Raw genomic sequence first — 26,664 nt, forward strand, 5'->3', positions numbered from 1 at the left:
ATATTTTTAACTTCGATTAATTATTTTTTGGGAAGTAGAAGTTCTAAAAAGAAGTGCATCGTCTTCAAGAAAATGCAACCACCAAACATTTGTTCACCTTTTTTGTAAATAGAGCTTCATCGCTCTTCATGACATTTTATCCAGAGTTGCCACCACAAGTAGTGCTTATTTTATATGTTCTTATTTAATGTGCTTACAAAAGAAAAGGCCTATTGCAGTTTTTAATGAACACAGAATTTAATAATTCCTTAATAAATAATTATGGAATGAATTTTTCACAATTACTAACCTGTCAGTCAACTTTACAATTTTTTTTTTAAAAATTTCTTTTTAAAATATTTTTTTAAAAATAATAATAATTTTGTTATTTTTTATAAGGGCTTATTTTTCAACAGTTAAATAATGATCTTTTAAAAAATATTTATTTGTTTTTAAGGATTTTATTTTTTTTTACCAATATTTCGACTATAATTTATAGTCATCATCAGGGTACTATGCAATTTCACTAAATGTAACAATATTTGGTCCATATTACAAAGAAACAAATACATTAACATCGAAAACATGAAATCCTCTTCCTTCACTTTTAAAGTTCAGTCTTGTGTCACTAGAACTTTGGAGGATGTATAACATTTCTAAGAAAAAAGCGCTTTCATGCTTTTATGCAATACAGTGTGATACCAGTGCCGTTTTTGGCTCATTATTATTTTTATATTTTACACTGTGTTTATGTTCGCGTCTTCAACTTGTTTTTTATTGTACCAACATGTACTTGGTTGCATATGTTGGATCCGTAATCCTTACATTTAATTTGATAAACCACATTATGTTTATTCAAAGTATCTATTTTAGATTTGGTGTTAGAAAACAGCGTGTTTTGCGTCTTATATGTAATTTGATATTTTTGTTTGTCATATATTGTGGATATTGTAATTTGATTGGAGAGTTTTGGTACATATACCATACTTTTTTAAATTTGGGTATTCTGGTTTACTTTTTGATTTCTTTTTACGTTCAAGATTTTAGAATTACTTGGTTAGGGAAATCATTTTTGTTTAAAACCCTTTTAATGTTGTTTCTTACCTCCTCGTGGAAAATTGTGTCACTTAACTCTAATGCTCTTATAGAAATATTTTTGGCAGTGTTCCTTACTATATGGCAGGGGTGTTTTAAATTGAAGTTTATAATTCGTCCAGAGACTGTTGGTTTTTGACACCATTTTATCATTATACGATTATTGTAGCTTAATAAATGGATGTCCAAATATAGTAACTGGTCATGCTTTTCTTCTTCTATGGTGAATTTGATACTTATGTGAAAGTCATTGAAAATTTTTAAAGTATCTTTGATGTTATCTGTTCTTACAATCCCAAAGAGGTCGTCTACATATTTCGTTAAAAGCCTAGGTTTTATTGCCATTTTTTCCATGCATTGGTCAAGTAGTTTCTCCATTACAATATCTGCAATAATTGGTGACGCTGGAGAACCCTTGGGCATACCTCTCCGTTGTTTATATATATTATTATTTAATGTAAAGTAATTGTTGTCTGTGAGACAAAATTTTAGTATTTCGAAAAACTTAAAAATTTAATATTTCGACCAATAACCCGTATAAAAAATAAAATTATTTAAAAAAAATTTTTTTTTTTTGGTCATTAAAACAATAAATTATTTTTAAAATATTTAAATTTATTTCTTAACACTCGGAACATTTATATGTAATAAACCAACTCATTTCTCATTTGACTGGAATTTTTTATTTTCTTTCTAAAATCATTCACAGTAGATCAGTTTTAAGATTTGATACCATTGTAGTGCGATTGGCTTATTCGTTAAATAGTTCCAGGAAAGTAGGCTTATATATGCGAATTTTGTTGTTGCTTTAAATACACCTTTAGGAAAAGTGAAAATCAGAATACATTGATATATTCCGACATTAGTGGACCTAAAATAAACACAAAATCAAACAATTGCATTAAGTCACACAATAACAAATCAAAAAAAACTTCACGAAACTGTCAAGTTAAAGTATTGCTCAACGAACAGTAAAAAAAATAGTATCATTCACAATAGAGTATTGAAAATCATATATGGAAGAAGTAATTGGTATTGAAATATGGTCTTGAATTTTGCCTTGGAAATTAATTGAATAATAAGGGAATTTTTTTTTGTAAAATCAAATAAGTTTCACATGCAACGATGCACAGACATTCTGAATGCCCTCATATGTTTTTTCCCTTATATTACTGCCATAGAAACATCGTTTACTTTTGAATGTGTAAATCTGATTCATTGAAGTAAATCAAAATTGACAAACATGATTGATAGGGTACGTTTGTGTGTAAATACCTGTTAGTGCCAATGAGTTTAAATATTAACCACATGGTTACGTTAGTTTATTGATACAAAGACAAAGTACATGACTTAAATGGCTTTTAATCGTGGTGGACATAATAATAGAGGTAAATTAAAGAAAGTTTAATTCCATAACAAAGTTTATAATTTTTTATATGAAAGGTGGATTTAGAGGTCGTGGCGGAAGTGGCGGCGGTCGCGGTGGAAATGCTGGACGCGGTGGCAATGGCGGTGGACGTGGTGGAGGTGGTGGTTTTCGCCGTGGCGGGTATGGAGGTTTTGGGGTAAAATTTTTAATTGATATTTATTTAAATGCTTTAAATATATATATTAACTATTATAGGATCGCGGTATGACTGGTCCTCCGTCTCAAGTTATACCTTTGGGTCATTTTATGTATCCGTGCCAGGATGACATAATTTGTAAAGTTGATATTGATGATGTACCTTATTTTAATGCTCCAGTTTATTTAGAAAATAAAGAGCAAATTGGTAAGATTGACGAGATATTTGGAACTATTAGAGATTATTCCGTATCTGTAAAATTGTCTGATAACATGAATGCGAATAGTTTTGAACGAAATCTGAAGCTTTTTATTGATCCTGGTAAATTATTGCCAATATCGAGATTTTTAACCAATTCGTCACAAGCTAAATCAAAAAAGAAGGGTGTTTCTGGAGGTACACCAGGTGGACGTGGAGGTTTGTACTAAATTTAAAGTTTTATTATTGATAATTTATTGTAACTTTTTAAAAAAGGCTTTAGTAACAACCGAAATGGTCGGCCTAGCTTTTCAGGAGGTAAAATATAATATTTGTTATAAATAGTATAATTATTTAAAAAACATTTCTTGTTTTTAAGGACGAGGTGGTGGAAATTTCCGTGGTGGTGGTGGTGGTGGTGGCGGCTTCAATAAATTTCGCGGAAATTCAAATAGGAATAAAATGTCTCGAGGCAGAAACTAACATAAGGAGTATATCAAATCTGATAAAGAAGCAGCATATTAACTGTAGTCTACCGTGCATAAAATCCTATAAATTAGAAATAATTTTAAATTTTAAGATGGAAGTTCTTTTGTTTTGATTGTAATAGTTTTTTTCTATAAAATACAAAGAAACAAATCAATATATATTTATTTTTAATTAACTTTTATTTCGTAATATTATATACTACATAGTTTAATAATAATAGTGTTGTATAAGTTTACATTAACATAGATAATTTATCTATATATTAAATGGCAAAAAGAAAAACAAAATTTTATAAGTTATAGATATTTAAGCTTCGATTTTGCAATACAAATTTTTTTATCTAATGCTTCAAGTAAATATCTGCCATTGAATAATAGAAGATTAATTTCAATAACGTTTTATTCAAATGGTTTGATTTCAAATAATTTAAATTCTAAGAAAATAAATTAACTTGCGCTTCTAAAGAAATGCTCAGCTTCCATTTGTAAATAATGCCTCTTTTTATTAATGTGTAAATGTCACTTTAAACGTGGACTTCATTTCACAGTTACATTTTTGTTGAAATAATCTATTAATTGCTGATAATTATACGATGAAGACATATTGTAAATGTTCTCAGTGGAATACTTCTTAATTTTAAATAAGTTGCTATTATTAACTTTGATATATTTATTTTGATTAAGATAAAATTTACCATTTTTTAATTTTTTTTTTTTAGAACAATTAGTTAAATCTGGTAAATTATAATTATAAAAATTGTTTTGAAAGAAATCGTTTATGTTTATATTATTTTGATTCATATAGCTTTGATGGTGCAAATACTGTAAAAAAAGAAAAACAATTGTTATATAACTAGCAACTACAGCCAAATTGCATTTCTTTTGAACTCAAAACAAATGTGTAAGAAATTAATATATTGTATATACATAAATTAAATTTACTAGGCTCGCAATAACGGTTTGTTCTACAGCTTATAGTTCAGGAACAAATCGTTTACTTGGAGATTCATTTTTTATTTATTGATTTTCAAATTTTGTAAAAAAGCTTACTGCTGTTTTTGTTGGTCCATTTTCTTTTAATGGGTGATGAAGTGCAAAGGCTTTTTGTTGAGATAATGTACGAAAATTGTGGCTTGTGCCCAATAAAGTGCTGGTGACAGTATCGGTGCTGTCTCTCGTGATATCGAGACTATTATAATTCAAACTTTCTCCAAAATGAAAATTCGTTAATTCCGTTGGAAACAAATAAAATATTACGATCATTATTGCGTAGATCAGAAAGTGTGATAGGATGCATGTCCATATAAGATTCATCTATATATAAAAAAAAGAAATATTATAATATATTTCTTTTTTTTTTGCGTAATATATTAATGCAATTATAGGGCTTTATTTTGATCCAAATAATTTAAAACAAGTACAATCAATATTAATATTACCTTTGCTTTCCTTTCGTATTTTGTAAAACTGACAAACGGGACAAGGGCGATGGTTAAAAAGACTCCACAAAATATACCAGCCAGCAAAGCGGTAAAATTTAGTTGCCAAGGTAAGGTTCCGATGCAAAACAACAAAGAACCAAAAAAAATTAATTTTAAAAGTGCGATATGGGGTTTACGTAATTGTTTCCATATTAATATCAAGAGAACAATTAAAGATGCCACTACACCAGATATAGATGCTAAAGGTCCAACCTTTAAAAGAAATGTAAAAATATACACATTTATATATTTATATACAAATATTCTGGAAAAATAAATAATTTAGTTTAAAAAGTGGATATATTTACTACCAGCAATTGGTAATGCTACATTATTTTTAAGTCTCAGATTGACTTTGTGTATAATATTAACTATTAAGTTTCTATTTTTTACTGCCGCCACATCAGCTATATCTAGAAGTACCAAGTCTTATTCATAATACTATGTCAAAAGTACTGGATTATAGGGGCACGGAATTTATTTCTGAAGTCGATTCAAGTGCTCTGTCGTTAACGGTAGAAAAACATTTCTCTAAAATGGCGCATCTGATCGTTTTGTAGGTCCAACAGACGTTATTTTTCAGAGCGACATGTATGATTATGTTTGCTCCTCGCCATCAAATTAACCGTTGGAATACTTCTCGTACACATAAGGGGTATATATCCTTTCAGAGCCATCCATCCAATTTTTTTAAAATCTCCTTTGCGTTTGATGAGTAATTTAAGAAATTCCTTTTCGGGACAGCATTATCAAAAAAAAAAAAATGTAGCGTAAAGGCAGTAGTCTTTAGCAATTTGAATCCTAAGATTAATGACTGTCCGAAATAAAGGTCTGGCACGTTTAACGTAGAATGAATGAAATACAAGTTTTAAGCATACTGGCAGAAGTTGTCAACGTTATTATCGACATTATTATTAATATAAAAATAGAAATTAGTTTTGGTTTTTGAAAGTTTAAGGTTTAGGGTAATATATAAATTCGGCCCTTCATTCGTAAGAATTTATTACGCAAATTTATTATTATGTTGAAGTTAGTTGAGTCAGTGCACTTTAGCACTTTTACTCTCTATTCACTGCAAGATATCTTCAAAACCCCTTTTTTCGCCTTGACTGGATTATTGACCTCAGATCTGCATACCTCTCCGAGGAGCCTGCAACCATTCTGACATTCGATAACGCGGAGTTGGTAGTTCTGCTAGTTTTCGTAAATAATTTTAGGGCTGTATCCTTTATGTACTTGCCTTAATTCTAATAAAGGTGTGTGCGAGTTTTGTTGAATTAATACTAAACTAAACTTTCCGGGATTTTTTCACGGTACATACTTAGTCGAACTTAGTTGTAAATATGTTTTGGTTTTACTGTTGTTTTTATATTTTATTAGGAGGATAATATACACGTAGATGTTGCTTTTGTGCTTTTACAATTAATGAAATAAATATATTGATTAAACGCCGTAACATGATTAGCCAGCGATCAGTGGAAGTAGAATATTCACAGGTAAGTAAAAAATAATTTTAGTAATAATATAAATGAATAGTTTGCTTTTTAGTGATCATCATGATGTCAAAGTGGATATTCTTCCAAAATATTTGAAGCTGTTACAAAAAATGATGTGGTTATGAAGGATCCAAGAATGACCAAGTCGACGTTCCGGAGCCACTCGTTGATTTCGGCGACTTATTGTCGTTCGTCCCATCAAAAAGAGATAAGACAAACAGATCCCTGCGGATTCCAACTACAACATTTTGGCTTGTAAGCCTCAATTGATGTTTTTAATTGTGGTGAACATTTTATAAACACAAAAGAAAGATGGAATCGTCGTATAGTTATTGCTGTAATTTAATATTGGTTTATGAAGAAAAAGACGAAAAGAAAATGTTGATGCCTGTTGCTCTCTTAATAGTCCTAATTCTTTCTCTCTCTGAACTTAAAATTTAAGATTCATACAACATGTAGTTTGCTAATCCTGCAATAGCATAACTACTACATTTGGATAAGCTTTTAACATTTTCAATGCAAATTATAGCACGATTCTTGTAGTCTATGAGGACCAAAACATCACCAAAACCAAAGGTTGGGCTAAGTGTGGATATAGTGTCATAGAAGCCTATGCAAATGCAGTAGTTATGCTATTGCAGGATTGCGAAAATACATGAAATAGCGTGTGATATAACGGTATAACGCGTTTTTGGGTTATTATAGACATTAAATTCAGCAGCAGAATTTCTTATAGGTTTATAGTATAAACTTATATTATATGTATAAATATATTATATGTATATTATATCATTATATGTATAAACTTATAGGTTTATATAATGATGACAAAGACAGTTGATTTAGAATTTCTTATAGATTTATAGTATAAACTTATAGGTTTATATAATGATGACAAAGACAGTTGATTTGCTAAAATACAATCCTTATCTTTGTCACTGTGAGAAGAACCAAAATCCGTCACGTTTTAAGCATGGTTTATTTTAGATTGGCGATCTAAGTTTTTTCGCTGCATTTTTTCAAAAATAATTATTATTATAATTTTTTTTAAGTGGGCTGACACTTTCGAAGTATTCTTGAACAGCTCTATTTTTATCATTGCATTAAACCCTTTTTAGATATTTTTAAGCTTTATTTAATTTTTGTTTTGTGTTCTGAGATCAGAGTTTGTCATTCAAAATAAACGACGTTGTTAATGTTAGATTGAAATATTGTCAATTAGGGGACTGACTTCTCTCCGTAAAAAAAAATTCTCATAACCTCCAATTTTTAAATTTATTTTTTTTTGGTTTTTTTAATCAAGAAATGAAGTTAATGAAAGGTTCAAAAAGATGTAATCATTGTTAAGTAATAAGTGCTTTAAACTTTCTAAAACAAAATGTAAGTTATATTGCAACTAAAGAAGATTGAATATGGATCCTAGTAAAGTAAAAGAGATAAGTGACATCAGGAATCTAGCAAACGTTAAACAAATGCAAGCTACTCTGGGTATAGTCAATTTTTAAAAACGATTCTTGCCAAATATAACAACATTGCTTAATCTGCAAGTTGATAGAGAACTTGTATATAAATTTAATTTATTATTGCTACTAAAGAACTGTTTACCTGGTTTTAATCCAATATTTAAGACAAAGATTATCGTAAAGGTTAGATTAAATTTGGTCTGGCAAATGATCAGAATGGAGATGAAGAACCTGTTGAGTTTGTTACAAGAACATTGTGTAAAACTGAAATAGATATTCACAACTGGACCATTAAGTAGTAACTATATCAAGTAGATTGTTTAGTCGACAATAAACATGTTGAGTCACAATACAATGTAGAAGATTATTTCTTAAAGTACCACCGTAATACGAGAAGAATATCCAGATATTTTTTCTAATAATATTTATTGAACAGAATAATTTATGATCTTACAGGCTTGTGTGAAACTTAAAAGAAACTGTTAGTTGGTGATCACCAATGCTTCAAAGTGTTTGCAATTAGACGAACAGTAACACCTCATCAAAATAGTATTTTTAAGTTTTAGTTGTTATTACTTCTAAAACAAACATCTAGCTTTGGTATTGATTTTAGAAGTTAAATCTATGAAATATGTACAATTCGCCAGCAAGCACCACTTTCGAATATAGAATTTATTATAAATCGTAAAATGTATTCTTTCTTTTTTGGTATATATGTATCAGAGAACTGCAACGAGTCATAATTTTAACACTCAGAGTGCACTCATAACAAACCAAATCTAAATGCGTATAAATGCTTTTTTCACACACTATTTATATACATTCATATTCGCCACAAAAATGATTCATAAGTATGTTCGGTAACGAACGTCGGGGCTAATGAATCAGCTTTACAATAATACGTATGATTCATGAATCATAGCTTATACTCAGGTGAGTGTGAATGTACTCATTGAAAATATATAACTCGAATACTTGTAGCATTCGTACAAATTTAAATTAAATTAGGGGTTGTTTTAGTATTAAATTATATGTACGGCATAGAACAACAATCAATTTTTTCCCGACTGTGATGTAATACTCATGAATGATTCATAAATCAAATTCATCACTCTCGTGCCGAATGTCGGTGTTTATGAGCATCATATGGGCAGAGTATAAATCACTATAAGTGATGTCAGCTGTTTGTATGAATCAGACGGAGTCGAATATACGAAAAAGAGAGTCAGAATGAATATAAATGAAACACAGTCAATGAATTGAGTGTTACGTACTCATTGCAGTTCTATGGCATATATCAAATGAATAACAGCAGTTGTTTTATTTAAGAGCGATGCAACCGCTTACTTTGACTAAATTATATTCATAACAGAATATCTTCTAACTTAACAATTGTCTGCGAGTATTATTCAAATGAATAACATGCGTTTTTATTACTACTTTTAAATAAAATTTTGTTATTAAAATTGGAAATAATTATTACAACAAATTTTTTAAGATACCCTTCAACAGAAAGAGAAGGACAAGTCTAGGGAACACCGATTTAACATCATCTAAGGAAATGAAATATTTAGGAGTAATTCTAAATAAAACTCTTACTTGGAAAAGCTATTCATCATACATTTATCATATATAACATAAATAACGTATGCGTGCCAAAGTCTTTGTGCTAAAGAATAGGGTCTGCGACCAAAAATGATGGTTTGGTAGTACAAGACCGCAATAGTACCAATGATCACCTATGCTTTATTGGCATGAGGGCCAAATATAGATTAGACGAAGGTTAAGATGACCCTTAACAAAATTCATCTATGTCATCTATCTATGTAATTTTAAAGAGGGCAATCTAATAGGGCACGCAAGAATTCTGGATGAAGTCTGGAATTTTCCGTGCCTTAAAGTCTTTGATAAGACGTATAGAAGACTAGCTTTTTTTAGGGAACTCGAAGTGGTCCGTGACCGATCAAGTTAGAGAAATAATTAAATTATTTTAAAAGAGGGCTCATACTTATGGTATACTGATGGGTCCAAAATGGAAAATAAGCAGTGCAAGAGCAGGAATTGTAGGGCCTGAATTGCGGAAAGCAATCGCTTCCAGAATTATTTCGGACAGTCAAGCAGCTTTAAAATCTTTAACAAACTCTTCATTCCAATCAAAGTTGGTCTGGAAATGTTTTCAACTTCTAAATACTCTAGTATCGAGAAACTATGTTACCTTGTGTGGGTACTGGGATATGAAGGGCATGATGGTAATAAAATGGCAGACTCCCTGGCAAAGAAAGTTGCATAAACTTCTTTCATTTACCCAAAACCCTTATGCGGGAGGACAAGTAGTTTCACAAATAACTTAATATGTGAATAATGAGAAACGAAGTCAATTTGAACACTGGAGAGCTCAAACAGGCATGTGGCAGTTTAAAATATTTATTGATTCTGAACGCATCAAAATTGACACTATCATTAAACTTGGCAGAAACGATATTGAACTCTAAACTGAACTATTAACAGAACGCTCTAGACTCAATTACCACATGAAGAATAAAGATGTGGTAGAAACTGATTGCAGTCGACTCTGTCATGAGGAGAAAGAAACATGAGAAATGTTTTACGCAACTGCACAGTGGCGGCAACACGTAGACTTGACTACCTTGGATGCGGGATTTTGGCTCCAAATCAACTAGGTAATAAGTAGTAATTACGAGATTTATAAATAGTCTAGAATTGTTTTAGTAGGGTTTTAATAGACACAATAGATCTTTTTTGTCGGGATGAATTCGTAGCCTATTAATATTATTTTTTCTTTTATTGGTTTATTTATTAAATTTTTCTAAATAGAAAAAATAAATGTCGAGCATGAGGATTTGGATACTTTTTGTTTTTGACATACCACGGTGCGCACGTAGCTTGTCCACAGTTCTATACTATAGGTCCAAATTAGCTTTAATATTGATATATTGAATATAATATTGATTTAATAATAATATTCTCCTTAGAATAAAAGTCACTTGAAAGCATTTACTTTCATTCACCTTGATTCTCCATTTAGCAAGCCACTCTTCAATCAAACCAATATGTCTGAATAAATTTTGTGATGCTATAGTGCGGTCATGACTATAGCAGTGTCGTCAGCAAACGTCGTTAGCAAATTGTTTGGGTATTGTGGAATGTCAGCTGTATAGATTAAGTATAGAAGCGACCCAGGGCACTAACCTGAGGAACTCCAGCGTTGATATCGTAATCTTGTGAAGATAAAAATTTGTGTCTAACCCTATATGGTGAGTAACGTAGGATTTTAGAAGTTTATGAATGTTTTCCTGAAGCGAGTGCATTATTTTAAATAAAAATCCTTCAAGCCACACTTTATCAAATGCCTGCGCTGCATCAAGAAAAACTGCCATACAATATTGTTTTGAATGTAAAGCTAAGTGTATTTTGTTAGCGACTCCAAGGACCAGTTCCATTGTTCCCTTTGCGAAAACCAAATTGATGGTCCGGAATTAAGTTTTTTATCGGGAAGGAAATCAGGATTTTTTTAATTAGAAGTTTTTCGAAAATTTTTGAGATTTGTGGCAATAGACTTATTGGTCGATTTGATGTAACAACTTAATGATCTTTTTTAGGGTTCGGGATCATTTTTATCAACGAATGGTCTGAAGACAAATCATACGATGGATCAGCAGAGATATATTCCTTATTTAAATCCTTGATGACACTGAAATCGATCAAATCAGGAGTTTTACTGGTATCGGTTGGATTTCCAGATGATATGACTTCGAGTCCCTTATTTAGAGTTGCATAGAGTTGTCTTCCTCGTAGCGATATTAATCTGGCGCCCTAGAAAGTGTGCTTAACATTAAAATCTCTGCTAAGAATTTCGATCCTAAAGAATCAAAGTATTTTGTAAAATAACACTAGTTTCATTTGGGCGATAAATATGCAGATTGTAGTGGCTTGAAAATGTTTTCTGGAAAGTTGCTCTAATTCATAATGACGCTTTGTAATTCTGATAAAAATTTTTGGTGTATTAAGCCGTTAGCGTTCCCGTGGCAGATGCGTTTAATCTGATCTCAGTAGTCTGGAAATAAGCGCTTGATTCTGGACCATACTTTGCATCATAGACTGCATCATGCTTTGCATCCATTTCATAAACTTGTCCATCCTTAGTATAAAAGAAGACTGCGTTGAAGCTGATGGAGCATACGATGTTTGAGGAAGCTCATTTGAGGCAGTATAGTTATTATTATTTAAGTGAGGGAATTGCTCAGGTAAGAAATTTATATTAAGGATAGGATTTTGCTTATGTTTGGCTGCCGTCATTTTTTCCTTTAGGACAAGAAAGATAGGACAATCGCGATAGTTGGCTGTGTAATTTCCTTTGCAGTTCGAGCAAATCTTGGCGTCCACATATTGTTTGCTTTTCGGACAACTTTCCGTAATTGTAATTCTGAACAAATAATACATAACGCATTTTCATATGAAGTAGATATTGTAATACAACTCAACTTCATGTATTATTTAACAAATGAATATATAAATAAATTTAGTATTTTGGGGATTTAGAGTGATTATTCTTAATATGATTTTATTATAGTCCAAGCAAATGATTATGTCATATAGACGTTATCAAAATAATACCCACTGCAAGAGACTATCCATGTTGGTGACTATATCTAAACAGGGATGTGAAAGTACCAGTTAAAAATTTTGAACTTTGCATATGTATTCGATCAAGCCCAACAAAACAACAAGTTTTAATATGGAAGCGATCTGACAAAGTTTGATCTAGAACTCATATAGGTTCTTTGAGACATTTTATAATGCGTTGAAGCTTGGTAGAGTTGGTTGTATTGTTTGAAAATTTTAGTTTGCCGATATATATATTTTCAAATGTGATTTTCAAATTCAGAGTTTTAAAAAATGAACATAATGGAGATTGCTAGGATTGTAAGTATCATATCTTTTTAATTAATTATTACCTCTGTTTTATATGGCACAAGCACAGCGCTTGTTAAATTACCAGCAAAACCAGATCCAATGTAAACAATTGCTGTTCTAATTGGTCCAATGACATGTTCGAGATCTGCAAGAAATATATGCTGAAATACAATTGTTATGGCCAAGTGCAAAATTCCAGCATGTAAATATAGTGACGTGAATAAACGATAAAACTGGTCCGGAACTTCAATGGTTAAAAAAGGAAACATTCCACATACATTGTTTAAACAAGATATCTAAGCAATAGAAAAATTAATTGGAGTTTTTGGTTTATTTTTGAAGTTCTTACCTGTGAACATAGGGAAGCCTCTTCATGGAAGTAACCATTCACAAAGTCACAATATTCGCGCGTTGTAATCCGACATTCTCCATATACACCAGTGCAACATGGGTGACCAATAACTTCGCAAACCATATGCTCTGCGGTATGATCCTTGTATCGGAACCGTTGAGGAAATGAATTTGTTTTACGACAAATTGGCCATTTTGTTATATCATCGGGCCATTCGTAAGGAGCAATTGAGGCAGGTGCATCGCAGAATTTTGGATCCAAACCGCAAACTGAACCAGAAATACGACCACCTGGTCCGGATTCTCCAGGTGACCACTTTTTCCAAGTGGACATTGATTTCTATAAGTTATTCCTTTATAAATTTAAACTCAAAATTTTTTATTCTTCTTACCGTTGGATACAATCCCCGAATGGAACAATCAGCTTGCGAGCTTTGTACGCAGCCTGAATCATCATTACGGATGCAACATGCTGTTTCACGTTCTTGACGTCGCGTTTTCGAAAGCACATCCATTATTTTTATATCCTTGCGCATACACGTTGCAAATTTTGCACCCATGTGAACTAAATCATTATTTCGTGGACCAATCCAAAAATTGCGCTGTTCTGTGTGCTGAACTGTTTGCAGACTAAGGCTAGTTACTAAAACTTGTCCAGTTTTTTGCTCTATCCCAACACCTATCGGGCCAATACCGTAACATATAAGTGATAAAAACAATATAAGCGTTTGGACAGTATTTATCCAATATGTGAAAAAAGGACGATGATCTGTTCTATCATCTAAATCATTGAGGGAATATAACTTAATTCTGACTGGCAAAGTTCTACGTGAATTTTCTAGCACGCCATCTAGTAGCTGAGGAATAATGCGATGTCCACGAATATTGCTGCTATCTTGCTGTAGTTGTTGACTTGGCATATGGCTAAATGTTTGATGATTACTCGCGTTTCCAGTGGAAGATTGATGCGTATTTGTTTCAAATGGGTCAGTTTGCAACTGTGTACTGCCGCCGATTAAACCCGTTGTTCTCCAGCCATGTACACGTTCACTAACATACATTTGGCGTTCTTGTATTTCAAATGTTTTGATTACCGGCACATTATTAGATCGATTGTTTGAAGTAGTGCCATTGTTTGGCGATATTGTATTATTTATAGATTGAGTTGTCATTGAAGCTGATGATGTTGCATTTTGATCTGCGTTTGGTGCATCAAAAAATACTTCATTTTCTTGAAGTAAGGACAAATTCAGGCGTAAATCGTTAAAATCTTCAGATAGTTGTAGCTGATTTACATGTGGTGGAGCAAAACTTCGAGACCATTGATGATATATTCGTGGTTGATGTCTATTGATAGTGTCCATAATATATTTAACGCTACAAAGCATCATTGCAACTACAGACGGTTTACGTTGCACATTTTCTGCAAATTGAAACTGAACGTTTGAATATTGATAGGCCGTTTTATTTAAATTAATTATATTATAACAATTAATGGATTGTTTATCGTCATCATCAGCTGTATGAGCGGGTAAAACATCAGGACGGTCTGATGAATAATTGCAGTTCTGGCCATTTATACGGTGAGTGTGACTACTAATTTGAAGATTGCATGAATTAAAAGTATTGTTTTGGATTGGTTTGTTTTTAAATTTTAAATTTCCAAAACGACGTATTGCAAGTCGACGGTGTCGTGATTGCCAGACTTCATACTCCTCCGCTTCTGTGCTAACGTCAACTCCAAAAAATGTTGCAATCTGTTTTCGAAAATAAATATTTAAACGCTTTTTTCGTGAATACCGTTGCTGTTGTGTAGGTAAACATTGTATATGTGGATTTTGCGTTTTCGATTGTCCATACATTTGTTGAAACTGTGCTTGCTTAGTTTTATGTTTCTGTTGCACTTCATTTTGTTGTTCAGTTGGTGTAATGTTAATCTGCAAAAGGGTTGGTTGTACACTAATTGACTGTGAAGAAAGAGGGGATAATTTTGTTTCTTCAGCAGAGTATACCAAGGTATTCGCAGTTGAACATATAGGCCCAGGAAAATTACTAGTTCCATTATAAGTAGAAGATATTTGTTGCAAAGGAATTGGGCTTATTGGCCCCGTTGTTTGTGTTGTTTGATGTACACCAGTTGTACGGCGTACAGTGCTGCAATGTGAACACATGCTACTATTATTAGTAGTATTTAGGTTACTTGATTCTATAGCATTTACAGACGAAAAATTAATAGCGTTTTGAGTACTTAACACTTCCGTTGTTGATGTAGCTGCATTAGATGTGGGTAACTGCAATTGTTCATTAATTGCTATATTTCCTTTACATGATGATAGTGTTGTTGAAGCAGTAGATGCAACAGTACATTTAGTCATGTATGAAGTGGGATGCATACGTGGAGACGTAGCACATCCATCTGCAATACACAAGGAACGATGTTCTCGTTCATATACATTAATATTTGCAGGCATTATCTGCTGTTGCTGTTGAAGTTGAGAAAATTGTTCTTCGCTTGGACAGCATTTTATCCGAACCCTATAAGGCAAGTTGCTGTGATGATGTGGTGTTGTATATAGACTAGATGAATTGCTAATACATTTTGAATGACCGTTTATGATGGGCATTGGCATGGGTACGGGTAACGAAACTGGCATCGAAACTGGCATCGAAACTGACATCAATGTTGGAGTGATTGACACGATTTCATTAGGTGGTGGTGTAGGAATATATCGTTTTACTGGAGTATGTACAGTGGAAGATAAATATGTGTATGAGTCATTTGTTTGAAGCGGCGTTGTATTTTGTGAAATAAAATATGTTGTTGAAGCAAATCTTGCTAACGGTGTTACAGCCGAGGTCGTCACAGCATAATTATTTTGAATTTTGCTATCACTGCAATTGTCTGAGGTGTTCACAATAGCACCGGGTTCCCGAAAATTTTCAGGAATTCGATAACGAGCACTTGGCGAATCTGAGCGTTGAGTATTTACGTTGTTGTATTTTTGCGAATATGATGAGTTCATAACTTTTATATTTGATGAGTTATAGCACATAGAAGGACAAATGTTGCTAGAAGGCAATGTCTTTTGTCCAACATATTTTTGTTGTAACTCGTGTTGTTTTTGCGTTAAAATATCTGCAACTTGAACATTTTCAGGCGGTTCGGAATCATACTGAGACTGCGACGGGAAAATTTGTTGACTATCAATACCACTGTTGTTACTTGGAGCCTTTATATTGGGCTTCGATGATTCTGGAACTGTTGAAAGAGTTGCTAAATTTGTCATATAGTGATCGTTGTTGGGTGCAGGAGATGGTGGAGGAAGGCAACAGTTTAAAGCATCATCGTAACGTTCAATTGAATGTTTTGTTGATTGGCGTAAAAGTAAATCAGAGGTATGGGGGCTATATCGTCCATTTGTATTTGGTGTCGTATTATTACAATCAATCACTTCTACAGGTGTACTCAGAAGTTGATTTGAGTAATTAAGAGATAGCTTGCGACGATTGTTACAAACCATTTGTTGTTGATATGGCATATCAGTCTCGATATCATTTGGTGTTCTGTTGGACGAAGGGGAATGCATATTGCCTTCAAATGCTAATTATTGTTAATTTTCAAAGTACTAAATTGAACTTGTATTAACTGCAAATAACTCGTTCGTTATAAATCGATCTGTCGCTAAATTTGAAAAATATAAAAATGGTATTTTAAATTATACTTTATTATTATGTTAAATCTAATTTACAAAGTTAAATAATTTTGTTTTTTTGTATTATAATCAGCAAATAACAACTTAATTAGTTTACCCTCTCATTGCGAATATGTGGACAAAAGCCCAGCAAAATTATTTGAATATATACCATAGATATATATATTTATGTACTTTATGACTTTGTAATAAAAATTATTTTGCAATTTCTTTTCTTTTAAACAATTCTTTTGAGAAATTGGTATTCTAATTGGTTTCTAATGGTTTTTTATATACATATTTGTTATGTATCTTTGCATTGAGCTTTTTAGTACTCCAACTAAATAAATCATTAGTTTTGATTTAAATTCGGTTAAATATATGTATGTTATTTGTTTGAATCATTCGAATTTTTTTCGATTTAAATAGGTATTACAAGGGTGTTAATTTACCATAATAAAACAAACTATTTTTAATAATCATGTAATATAATTTACAAAACACGAATCACTTCCTTACAAGCGAACCGAGTACGTTTCAGTGGTCACTGAACATTGTAGTACTAGAGTAGACTTATTTCGCGAACTTTTATTTAATTTCCCATATATTTTGTATAATGTTATTCAAGAAAAATGGTTTTTCTATCTAAAAACGAGCTTATATCACACATCAGTGAATTAATGTAATATAAACGTCAAAAATGCCAATTTTCAATTTTGTAGCCTAGTACATATAGCAAATTTAATTCATATTTTTAAGGGATGTTTTTTGTATAACAAGAGATACTATGAACCAAAGAATATCCTTTGCTATGAACTTTGTGCCAGAAACACTGAAGCTACACCCCCAAATGAAATCAGTTTGTATAACAGTTTTCACACAGTTTTGTCAGCTTTCAAGATTTAAGTATTCAAACAGTTTTGTGGTGATTGACAGGAAATACACAAAATAATCGAAAATATTAAGTTGGATTTTAATAATGTTAGAAATTAGCTATTCTAAACAACTTTTTTGATAACGTTATATGTCAAATATATATTTATGGGTTTTTAAATATGAGAAACCACCAACAAGTGAATGCGCCAGATGACTAGTCGTTACCAGTTGTTTGTATAAAAAACGTAACTATTGCTGATTCTAGTTGCCGTTAGATGGTGTGTGTAGCGTTTTTTTTATTAGTGGTGTAATCAATGTTAGCTATATTGTTATATAGATTATTGAAAACGCTTGCTCCTATTAAGTGATTACTGTAATCTATTGCTAAATAGCAAAGCTCAGGAAGTCGAAAGTGAGCTCAATACCTAAATCAAAGTGCGAGTTAATATTCTGTTGAACATGTTTTTAGACTTTCTTATAATTAATTAATTAATTTATTTATGTATTTGAATTTATTAGTAAATGAAATGTTTATACGAGTATGATTTTAACGGACGACAAGAAATTGTGCGACATATCTCCAGTGCACAATCACAATAGACTGATTTTTTAATTTGGGTGCACTATAACTTAAGACTTAAAATTTTTGCGAATAAAACCTAACTCTGAACATTTTAAGAGCATTGTTGTTGCTTCAATGTTTTTGTTTGTAAGTTGCGAGTATTTTTTTGTTACGCTAAGAGAAAGAATTACGGCTAATATAAGATAAAAATGCTTACCATTGCACTTCTAATATTAATGTTGTTTTCTTTTATTTGAGGTCATTAATTTTAAGTGTTTACAATTTTTACATTTCATATTGCACACAATACAACAAAAAATATTTGTCAAAAAAACATTTAAGATAAGGCGGTGGCTCGCAAGTGTGCATCACTGTTGCAATCTGTCAAGTGCTATGTTTTAGCAAATAGCAAATCTTGCATATACATATGCACATAATGCAAGCAAATTACATTTTATATAAAAATAAATATTTATATAAATTAAAAATTAAAATAAATACACAATTAAAAAGAAAGGTAAAATGTTGAAAATTTCAAAATAAAACCATATAATTTTTTTCTAAGGTTAATTTTTTCTTGCCGATAATGGTGTGTCTTTTTATGACTAAAGAAACTATTTAAAAGTTAGACGGATTCGAATAGCAAAGAAAGGACAAACACAAAATTTTTTTATTTTTAATTTATTGAAATTTGGCTGACCATACAACGCTGTTTCGAGTATTGCCAAGTACTCTTCATCAGTGGTCTTTGGAAATAGTTTATAGTCCGTATATAAATTGTTCAGACTGCAAGTGCCAGGCTTAGAACTCGTGCCTGTCAAAAATATGCATAACAGATGTCTCTACAAAAAGAATAGCTTTGAAGCAAAAATAGGTAAGCTCAAAGATTAACTTGAAAGTCGTTGAACTTGTGTTTCCAAATAAAGCTGTAGTTTATAAGCTCGTTCTAATTTAAAGCACGGCAAGTGCTTTGGTTGGTGTCACTAATTAAATAAAAATAAGAGACAAAAGCAGGAATTTGAGCATTGAAAGTTTGTGCAGCCTTGGCTATTTGTGGATAAACACGATTAGTTATTGCTTCTAATTTGACAGGCATATGTTCTAAGCCTGGCACTTGCAGTCCAAACAAATTATATACGGACTATAAACTAATTAAATAAAAATTCGATTATTTCCAAAGACCACTGATGAAGAGTACTGGGCAATACTCGAAACAGCGTTGTATGGTCAGCCAAATTTCAATAAATTAAAAATAAAAAATTTTTGTCTTTGTCCTTTCTTTGCTATTCGAATCCGTCTATAATTTTTTTCTTTTTTCTTATTTTCAATATAATTTTATTTTTAATTTTGTTTGAATTTTTCTTTACATATGATTTTTGACATATGATTACAATAATGGTTGGAATTTCCAATCAATGTTCAAAATAGTTCGCATTTTGTGTTGGTAACACTTTTCTCTTTACTGATCGAAGTCTGTGGCTAATATATAACTACAGTCCTAGATAGAGAAAATAGTGTTGTATAGACCAACAACTTGCTTCTTTTTCCCATACTTGCGAGCCACCGAAAACGCTTAATGATTTATACTCTGCTCATATAATACTCATAAACGCCGACATTCGACACGAAAATGATGCAAATGTTTTATGAATCATTTATGAGTATTACGTCACATTCGTGAAAAATTTGTTTATTGTGCCTATATTCGTTTAATACGGAAACCTGTGTAACAAATATGTAAACATTTAAAAACTTATATGATTTTAAGACTTTATTGTATAAGAGAAACTAATTATGAGTTGCAATTTTATTTTTTAATCTAATTATTACTAAAATTAATCAAAGAAAAGCATAATTATGTATTAAATGGTATAAGCATTCCAGGAATTATTTTCCTCAAAATTGCTTAACAATAATATTAGGTCTTTTCTTTTGCAAACATGTCGCAAAAGAACAAATAAAATAAGCACTATTTTCAATGGCAACTCTGGACGAATGGAGATTTTGTTCGGCTTATGTCTGCAAAACACGTAATAAAATTTAATGTTAAAATCTCGATAATGAATAATAATTCTTTGCAATTATCGATGAAAATATTTTGGAAGTTTCGTATGTACTTTCAAACATCGTTCACAATAGACGAATTTTTAGTGTTGGTAACCATGTGAGTTGAGCTACTTATTAAAAAGTAAAAATTTTATTAAAATTATTTTTTGTTCTAACTTACAACTATTTATTTTTCTGCACCTGATTTTTTTAAAAAAAAAAGTAGTATATTAACCTGAAATAAAAGTAAATATAATTTCCACCTGTAACAACCCCTATTTTAATGCACAAGAAATATTCAAGAACACAAAAAAAACACATGCATTTAGAATGCTAACAACAACAATACACACCAAAAGCATAAAACTAGACGCAGAAATTTTTTGCTTAGCAAACAACAGCGCTCGCACTAAATTTCATACAGAACTCACACGAGTCATCAAGTTATTCTTACTCACCTGAGTATATGCTATGATTCATGAATCATACGTATTATTGTGAAGCTGATTTGTAAGCACCGGCATTCGTTAACGAACATGCTTATGAATTATTTCTGTGGCAAATGTGAATGTGTATAAATAGTATGGAAGAGAAACATTTATACGCATTTAGATTTGGTTTTTTATGAGTACACTCTGAGTGTTAAAATTATGACTCGTTGCAGTTCACTGGTGCGGATCAATAGAATTTGGAAGTAAAATAATTTGTGATAATTATTGACGACAAATAACGCTATTGCCATGTCTACTTTATAAAACAAAAAACCGATGTATTAACCAACGACCATGGGAATAAAGGACATGGGAATAGTTAGCAATTGCTTTGGCATCGAGTTCCATCAAAATTTAAGCATGCATTATATTTTTCTTTTACAAGAGAAGTATGCAAAAAGCATCATTGAATGGTTTTATATGAGAGACTCTAAATCACTGAAGACCTTCATAGCACTAAACACGAATTTAACAAAACCACCAAAAATCGATGAAAATGTTATGAAAATATATCCTCATCAAAGTTTGATAGAAGCATTAAGGTATGAATCTGTTACAATTCGACCAGAGATTGCATTTGTTGTAACCTTTCTTAGTTTAATTCCTATTATAACGTGGAGCAGTAATACGAATCCTGAAATAAGTTAAAGGTTCTAGCAACCATGGTCTATTGTATGGTCTTGTTGACGATGACTAGGGCGTACAGTAAGTAACGCATAGTAGCGTTTTTAAGCACTGAATCAGAATATATGGCCATATCTGAGACCACAAAAGAATTGAAATCTTTAATTTCAATTGTGCACAGACAAAGCTTATTGACGTCGGTTATCATTGTATTCGCAGCAAGATTAACGACGGCACTGCTGAAATCAAATATATACCAACAGAAGAAATACATGCAGACGTTCTTAGCAAAGGACTTACTACAGAAAATCATGTTATTTGCTTACGGAAATTGGGAATGAAATATTAAAATCATGTTTTATATATAATAAAAGTACTCCCACTTAGGTGTTGTTATGTGAAATACTTTTCGTATTAATATTAACTGGCAACTCTGACCGTAAGTTAAGTTGTGGCGGCTATATAACATCCCTGACATATCGAACATCCAAATGTAGATTGCGAACGTTGTTATAAGAAGTAAAAAATGTGGTAAATGTGTAGAAAAAAGGCAAAAAGCGACGTATCATCATTAGTATTAACAGACATTATAAATTTGTGTAGATTAGTGTTTCTGAATAATAAAAATTTAGAGTTTAAGAATCAAATCACGAGCGTTTTAATGAACACACATTTTCCACATAATTGGTGACCCCGCCTAAACACGTATAATGAACAACAAGGCAACCGAACAGCCGCAACAAACAAAACACACAGCTAGTGCGGACACACTAGGTAACATGACGATAGCAGCGTCTTAAAAACTGGCGAGAGTTTCAGTGATGATTCCACCCTTCTGGCAGGTCCGCGCAAATTGAATCACAATTTATGAATGCTGCAATAACATGCGAAATTACGAAATTCCACAAAATTGTGTCAGCGTTGGACAGCAACATTTTGTCAAAAGTTAGCGATATTATTCTGAACCCACCAGCCGTAGATGGCTACACAGTTCTTAAAGCCTGACTTATCGCAGCAGAAAATACTAAAGAAATTATTGCAAGACATCGAGCTAGGGGACAGACGGCCATCACAATTGCTCCGTGAAATGTGTAGTTTGGCCGGCAAACAAACTGGCGACGCAATGTTGAGTAATTAGACAAGATTGCACTTCTAACTGACAAAGTGGCAGAAGCAAATCATTTGTTCAATAAATGATATTCATACAAGCAGGCCAGATAAACGCGACACAACCGAAGTTGACATTTGATATAGGCTTAAGAAGGCCATTTACATGGACGTTTATTATAGCCTACGTATCGAAACTTATAGTAGGCGCAGACTTTCTTTCACATTTTGATATTTCTGTTAATTTACACAGGCGAAAACTAATTGACTAGAGAACATAGTTAACCAGTTCGTGCATGCTGATAAAAATCAATGATCCATGTGTAAATTATCAACAATCAACAGTAATGACCTTTTTCTCGAAATTTTACATGAATTTGATAGCATAGTTCGTCCTACAAATGTCCCGATTAAAATAATACCAGATATTACTCATCATATTGTAACTAAAGGTCCTCCGGTTTACGCAAAGCTACGTAAACAGTGAAAGCAGAAATCTAATTCTTCTTAGATGTTGGTATCTGTCGACCATCTCGAACTCCATGAGCAAGTCCGCTACATATGGTTAAGAGAAGAATGGCGAGTGGCGTCCGTGTGGTGCTTATCGTAAGCTAAATAGTGTCACAGAGCCAGACCGATATCCTATACCGCATATACATGACTTCACTCACACCCTCAGCGGATGCGAGATATTCTCTATAATTGATTTACGCAGAGCGTAACATCAAATTCCAGTTGAAAACTCTAATATACCAAAGACTGCCATAACGATTCCATTTGGCATGTTCGAATTTATGTTCATGACTTTTGGTCTTAGAAATGCGAGTCAAACTTTTCAGCGCTTCATGGATCAGATTTTGAGAGATATGACATGGGCATATCTGAATGACATGTTGATACCTTCAAAAAACGCTGACGAGTATCGTTCGCACTTAAGAAAAGTTTTCGCCAAACTACAAGAGAACGGCATAATCATACAGCCATCGAAATATGTGTTCGGAAAACCGGAAGTAGAATATCTGGGTTTTACGGTTAGCAAAGACGGTGTTAAATTGCCAGATAGAAAATGCGACCTCAAACGCTTCTTGCGTATGGTGAATTTCTTCCGAACATTCCTGCCTCATGCCGCCTAGCAACAGGCTATACTTTCAAAAATACTAAATGTCAGTAAAAAAAAAGACACGACAAAAATTGCCTGGTCGGATGAGTCGCGAAAGGCTTTCGAAAAATGCAAGGAACAACTAGCTGAAGCAGCACTGTTGGCTTTCCCGAAAACTGAAGCACCACTGGCAGTAGCGGTTGACGCATCAAACATACCAACAAGTGCAGTTCAGCAGCAGCTAACAAACAACAACTGGCAGCTACTGGGATTCTATTCCGAACGATTAAAAGGCGCCCAAGCAAAGTATAGCACCTATGACAGGAAGTTACTAAGTGCTTACAGAGCCGTTATATAAGCATATGTTAGAAGGGCGTCAGCTCTCGATTCTGACCGACTACAAACCCCTATTATATATGTTCGAACAAAGCTTAGAAAAGGCGTCTCCCAGACAAGCTCGTCAGCTCATCTATATCGGACAATTTACGTCGGACCTAAGATATTTGCCGGGAAATCTAAATCTTGTCGCAGATGCTATGTCACGAATCGACGCTATTCATGCAAGCAACACAATTGATTATGCTGAACTAGCTCTACAGCAGGACGAAGACGAGGAGCATAAATCATTTCTTAGACCAGATTTCGTGTCACAGCTAAAGTCATTCAATATTCCTGAGCGATACATGCATTTGTGACTAAAAGCTTACGTAAAATTTTCTTCGACCAGCTACATAACATCAATTATCCCGGAATTGAAGCTACTAAGAAGCTGATGGCTGAAAGATTCGGTTGGCTTGACATTAAGAAAGACTGTAATACCTGGGCTAAAGCGTGCATTCCATGCCAAAGATCGAAAACGTATCGAAATAATCAAGCACCAATCGCAGAGTTTGTGAGCATATCAACATCGATTTTGTCTGACCTCTACCCATGTGCAAAGGTTTTCGTTACTGCTTGACGATGACAGATCGATACACACCATGGACGGAAGTTTGTCCTCTTCAAGACATAACCGCACAAACAGTAGCTCATGCATTTTACAGCAATTGGGTAGCAAGATTTGGTATACCGTTACGAGTCATTACAGACCAAGGTCGTCAATTCGAATCATCATTGTTTAACGAATTGACAAAAAATCTTAGGCATTCGACACTTGCGGACTACAGCGTACTATCCGGCATCCAACGGCATCATAGAATGATTTCATCGCTCACTTAAAAGCGTCATAAAATGCTATCAAACTTATAATTAGGTCGATGCATTAGCGCTAATTTTATAAGGTTTTCGAAATGATATTAAAGAAGACATTGGCGTATCTCCAGCTCAGTTAAGCTTCGGCTGCAGTTTACGACTACCAGGTGAATTCCTCGTTACTAAACAAGGTGATAAAATACTGCAAAGCAATGATGTTACCGAATTTTTGAACCGAATGAAGGATCTGCAACCAACAAGTACGTCCAATCATTCTTTGAAAAACATTTGTTCACATCATCTTTTGTGTTTGTTAAGAACTGAATAGTTCGCAAACCATTGCAACCGCCATACGAAGGTCCGTATCCAGTGCTTGAGAGAAGCGAAAAATTTTTAAAGATCGATGTAGATGGCCAAAAAAGCAACATCAGCGTTGACCGGTTGAAAGCAGCTTTCATATTTAACGATTCGCAGGGCACCGTGACTGACAACGTTGATCGAGTAAACGATAAACCGAACAACAGTCCTGCCGACAACAAGGACATGGACAATGGCAAGACCAAAAGGTTGACGAAAGACTATATATCCAGGTATGGTTGAAGAGTACATTTCTCACTCAACCGTAAGGGGGATTGATGTGGCGGCCATATAACATCCCTGACATGTCGAACAACCAAATGTAGAATACGAACGTTGTTATGAAAAGTAAAAATGTGGTAATAGAAAAAAGGCAAAAAGCGACGCATCATCATTAGTGCCAACAGACATTATAAATTTGTGTAGATTAGTGTTTCTGAATAATAAAACTTTAGAGTTTAAGAATCAAATCACGAGCGTTTTAATGGACACACATTCTCCGCAATGTCATTTTATCAAAAAGAACTGTCATTTCTGTTGCCTTCATTCATTGTGGGTGTTAACTTATAAAAATAATTTATTTCAATTATCGGACACTCTTTATTTTTATTTATCATTTTTTTTCAAATGATAATGATCTTCCCAGGGCTTGCTCCCTCTAAAATAATTTTCCGGTAGATGTGGCTGTTTATTTTTACTCCGCAGCCGATGAACACGAGCGCCATCGGTGGCGCATCCTTTCTGGTAGCCATTCGTATGTTTAAATTTTCAGCTGATCTCTTTGGCAAGCACACTCGATCATCTTCCTTGTTTTTGTTAAGCTCAATTACGAATAGTGACTCTTCAGAAAAAACCAAATTTGAAGATCATGCACTTTATTGAACTCATTTTTTAAAATGCATTTGTGGCGAACTCGTCACACATACTGTAGCGCCCTCTGTGTGTGAATGCACACGCACTCGCGCCATCTGTGAGCAAAAGGACTATTTCCAAGCAGCAGCTAACTTCAGTGGCTGGCAACTGGCTTCCTTCTTCTTCCTTTTTTTTGCACGTGTTGATAACACAACGTTTTTATCGTCTTATAAATATTTATTTGTATTTAAAATAAAGTGTGTGGCAAAAAGCCACATAATTGGTGACCCCAACTCAAATTAAACATATAATTGGAAGTAGCGCAAGTTATTCATTTATTTTATAGAGTCAAAACAAACTTACACAATGTTGGGTGACGCAAAGCAGAACAAAGAAGCAGAAACGTCTAATGCCGACAAAGAAACAACATCAAAGTCAGCAGCAGCAGACACGAATTTCACAACAGTAAAAAACGATATTGATGCAGTGAAGTTAACAAATTTGCCTTCATTTTTGCAAACTGACCCGGAGTTATGGTTTACTCAAGTGGACGGATTACTACACATCAATCGAATCACCTCTGACCTATCCAAATTCTAAACGGTAATCACAGCACTAGACGGCGAAACGCTTCGTCAAGTTTCAGACATAGCAAAAAATCCGCCAGCTACGGGCAAATATGAAACGTTGAAAAATGAATTAATTTTACGATTTGG

At 32.9% G+C, this 26,664-nt stretch overlaps 2 protein-coding genes across 2 annotated transcripts; one reads left to right on the plus strand and one right to left on the minus strand.

Moving 5' to 3' along the window:
- Positions 1-2,344: 2,344 nt before the first annotated feature.
- On the plus strand, positions 2,345-3,448 carry LOC119680744 (probable H/ACA ribonucleoprotein complex subunit 1). Its single transcript, XM_038093704.1, has 5 exons — positions 2,345-2,462; positions 2,518-2,639; positions 2,699-3,056; positions 3,114-3,155; positions 3,217-3,448. The coding sequence occupies exons 1-5, from the start codon at positions 2,429-2,431 to the stop codon at positions 3,318-3,320; spliced, it is 660 nt and encodes a 219-aa protein (XP_037949632.1). The 5' UTR covers positions 2,345-2,428; the 3' UTR covers positions 3,321-3,448.
- A 414-nt stretch (positions 3,449-3,862) lies between these two features.
- On the minus strand, positions 3,863-17,376 carry LOC119675235 (inactive rhomboid protein 1). The gene is made up of 8 exons (XM_038086423.1): positions 17,196-17,376; positions 13,444-16,733; positions 13,050-13,391; positions 12,742-12,996; positions 4,765-5,019; positions 4,376-4,639; positions 4,048-4,147; positions 3,863-3,984 (listed from the first exon to the last, which is right to left on the minus strand). Exons 2-8 carry the CDS (start codon positions 16,636-16,638, stop codon positions 3,863-3,865), a joined length of 4,533 nt encoding a protein of 1,510 aa, XP_037942351.1. The 5' UTR covers positions 16,639-16,733; positions 17,196-17,376.
- Between the last annotated feature and the right edge of the window lie 9,288 nt (positions 17,377-26,664).

The sequence above is a fragment of the Teleopsis dalmanni genome, chromosome 2 (genome assembly GCF_002237135.1).
Source record: "Teleopsis dalmanni isolate 2A chromosome 2, ASM223713v2, whole genome shotgun sequence".
Classification (NCBI taxonomy): Eukaryota; Metazoa; Arthropoda; class Insecta; order Diptera; family Diopsidae; genus Teleopsis; species Teleopsis dalmanni.

Coding starts and splice junctions, on each gene's coding strand:
- LOC119680744 (XM_038093704.1), top strand. CDS start 2,429: ATGGCTTTTAATCGTGGTGGACATAATAATAGAG. Junction 2,463..2,517: donor TGGTGGACATAATAATAGAG/GTAAATTAAAGA, acceptor TTTATATGAAAG/GTGGATTTAGAGGTCGTGGC. Junction 2,640..2,698: donor GCGGGTATGGAGGTTTTGGG/GTAAAATTTTTA, acceptor TAACTATTATAG/GATCGCGGTATGACTGGTCC.
- LOC119675235 (XM_038086423.1), bottom strand. CDS start 16,638: ATGCATTCCCCTTCGTCCAACAGAACACCAAATGATATCGAGACTGAT. Junction 5,020..12,741: donor TTGTGCCATATAAAACAGAG/GTAATAATTAAT, acceptor TTTCTTTTAAAG/GTTGGACCTTTAGCATCTAT. Junction 4,148..4,375: donor ATGGACCAACAAAAACAGCA/GTAAGCTTTTTT, acceptor CTTTTTTTACAG/TATTTGCACCATCAAAGCTA.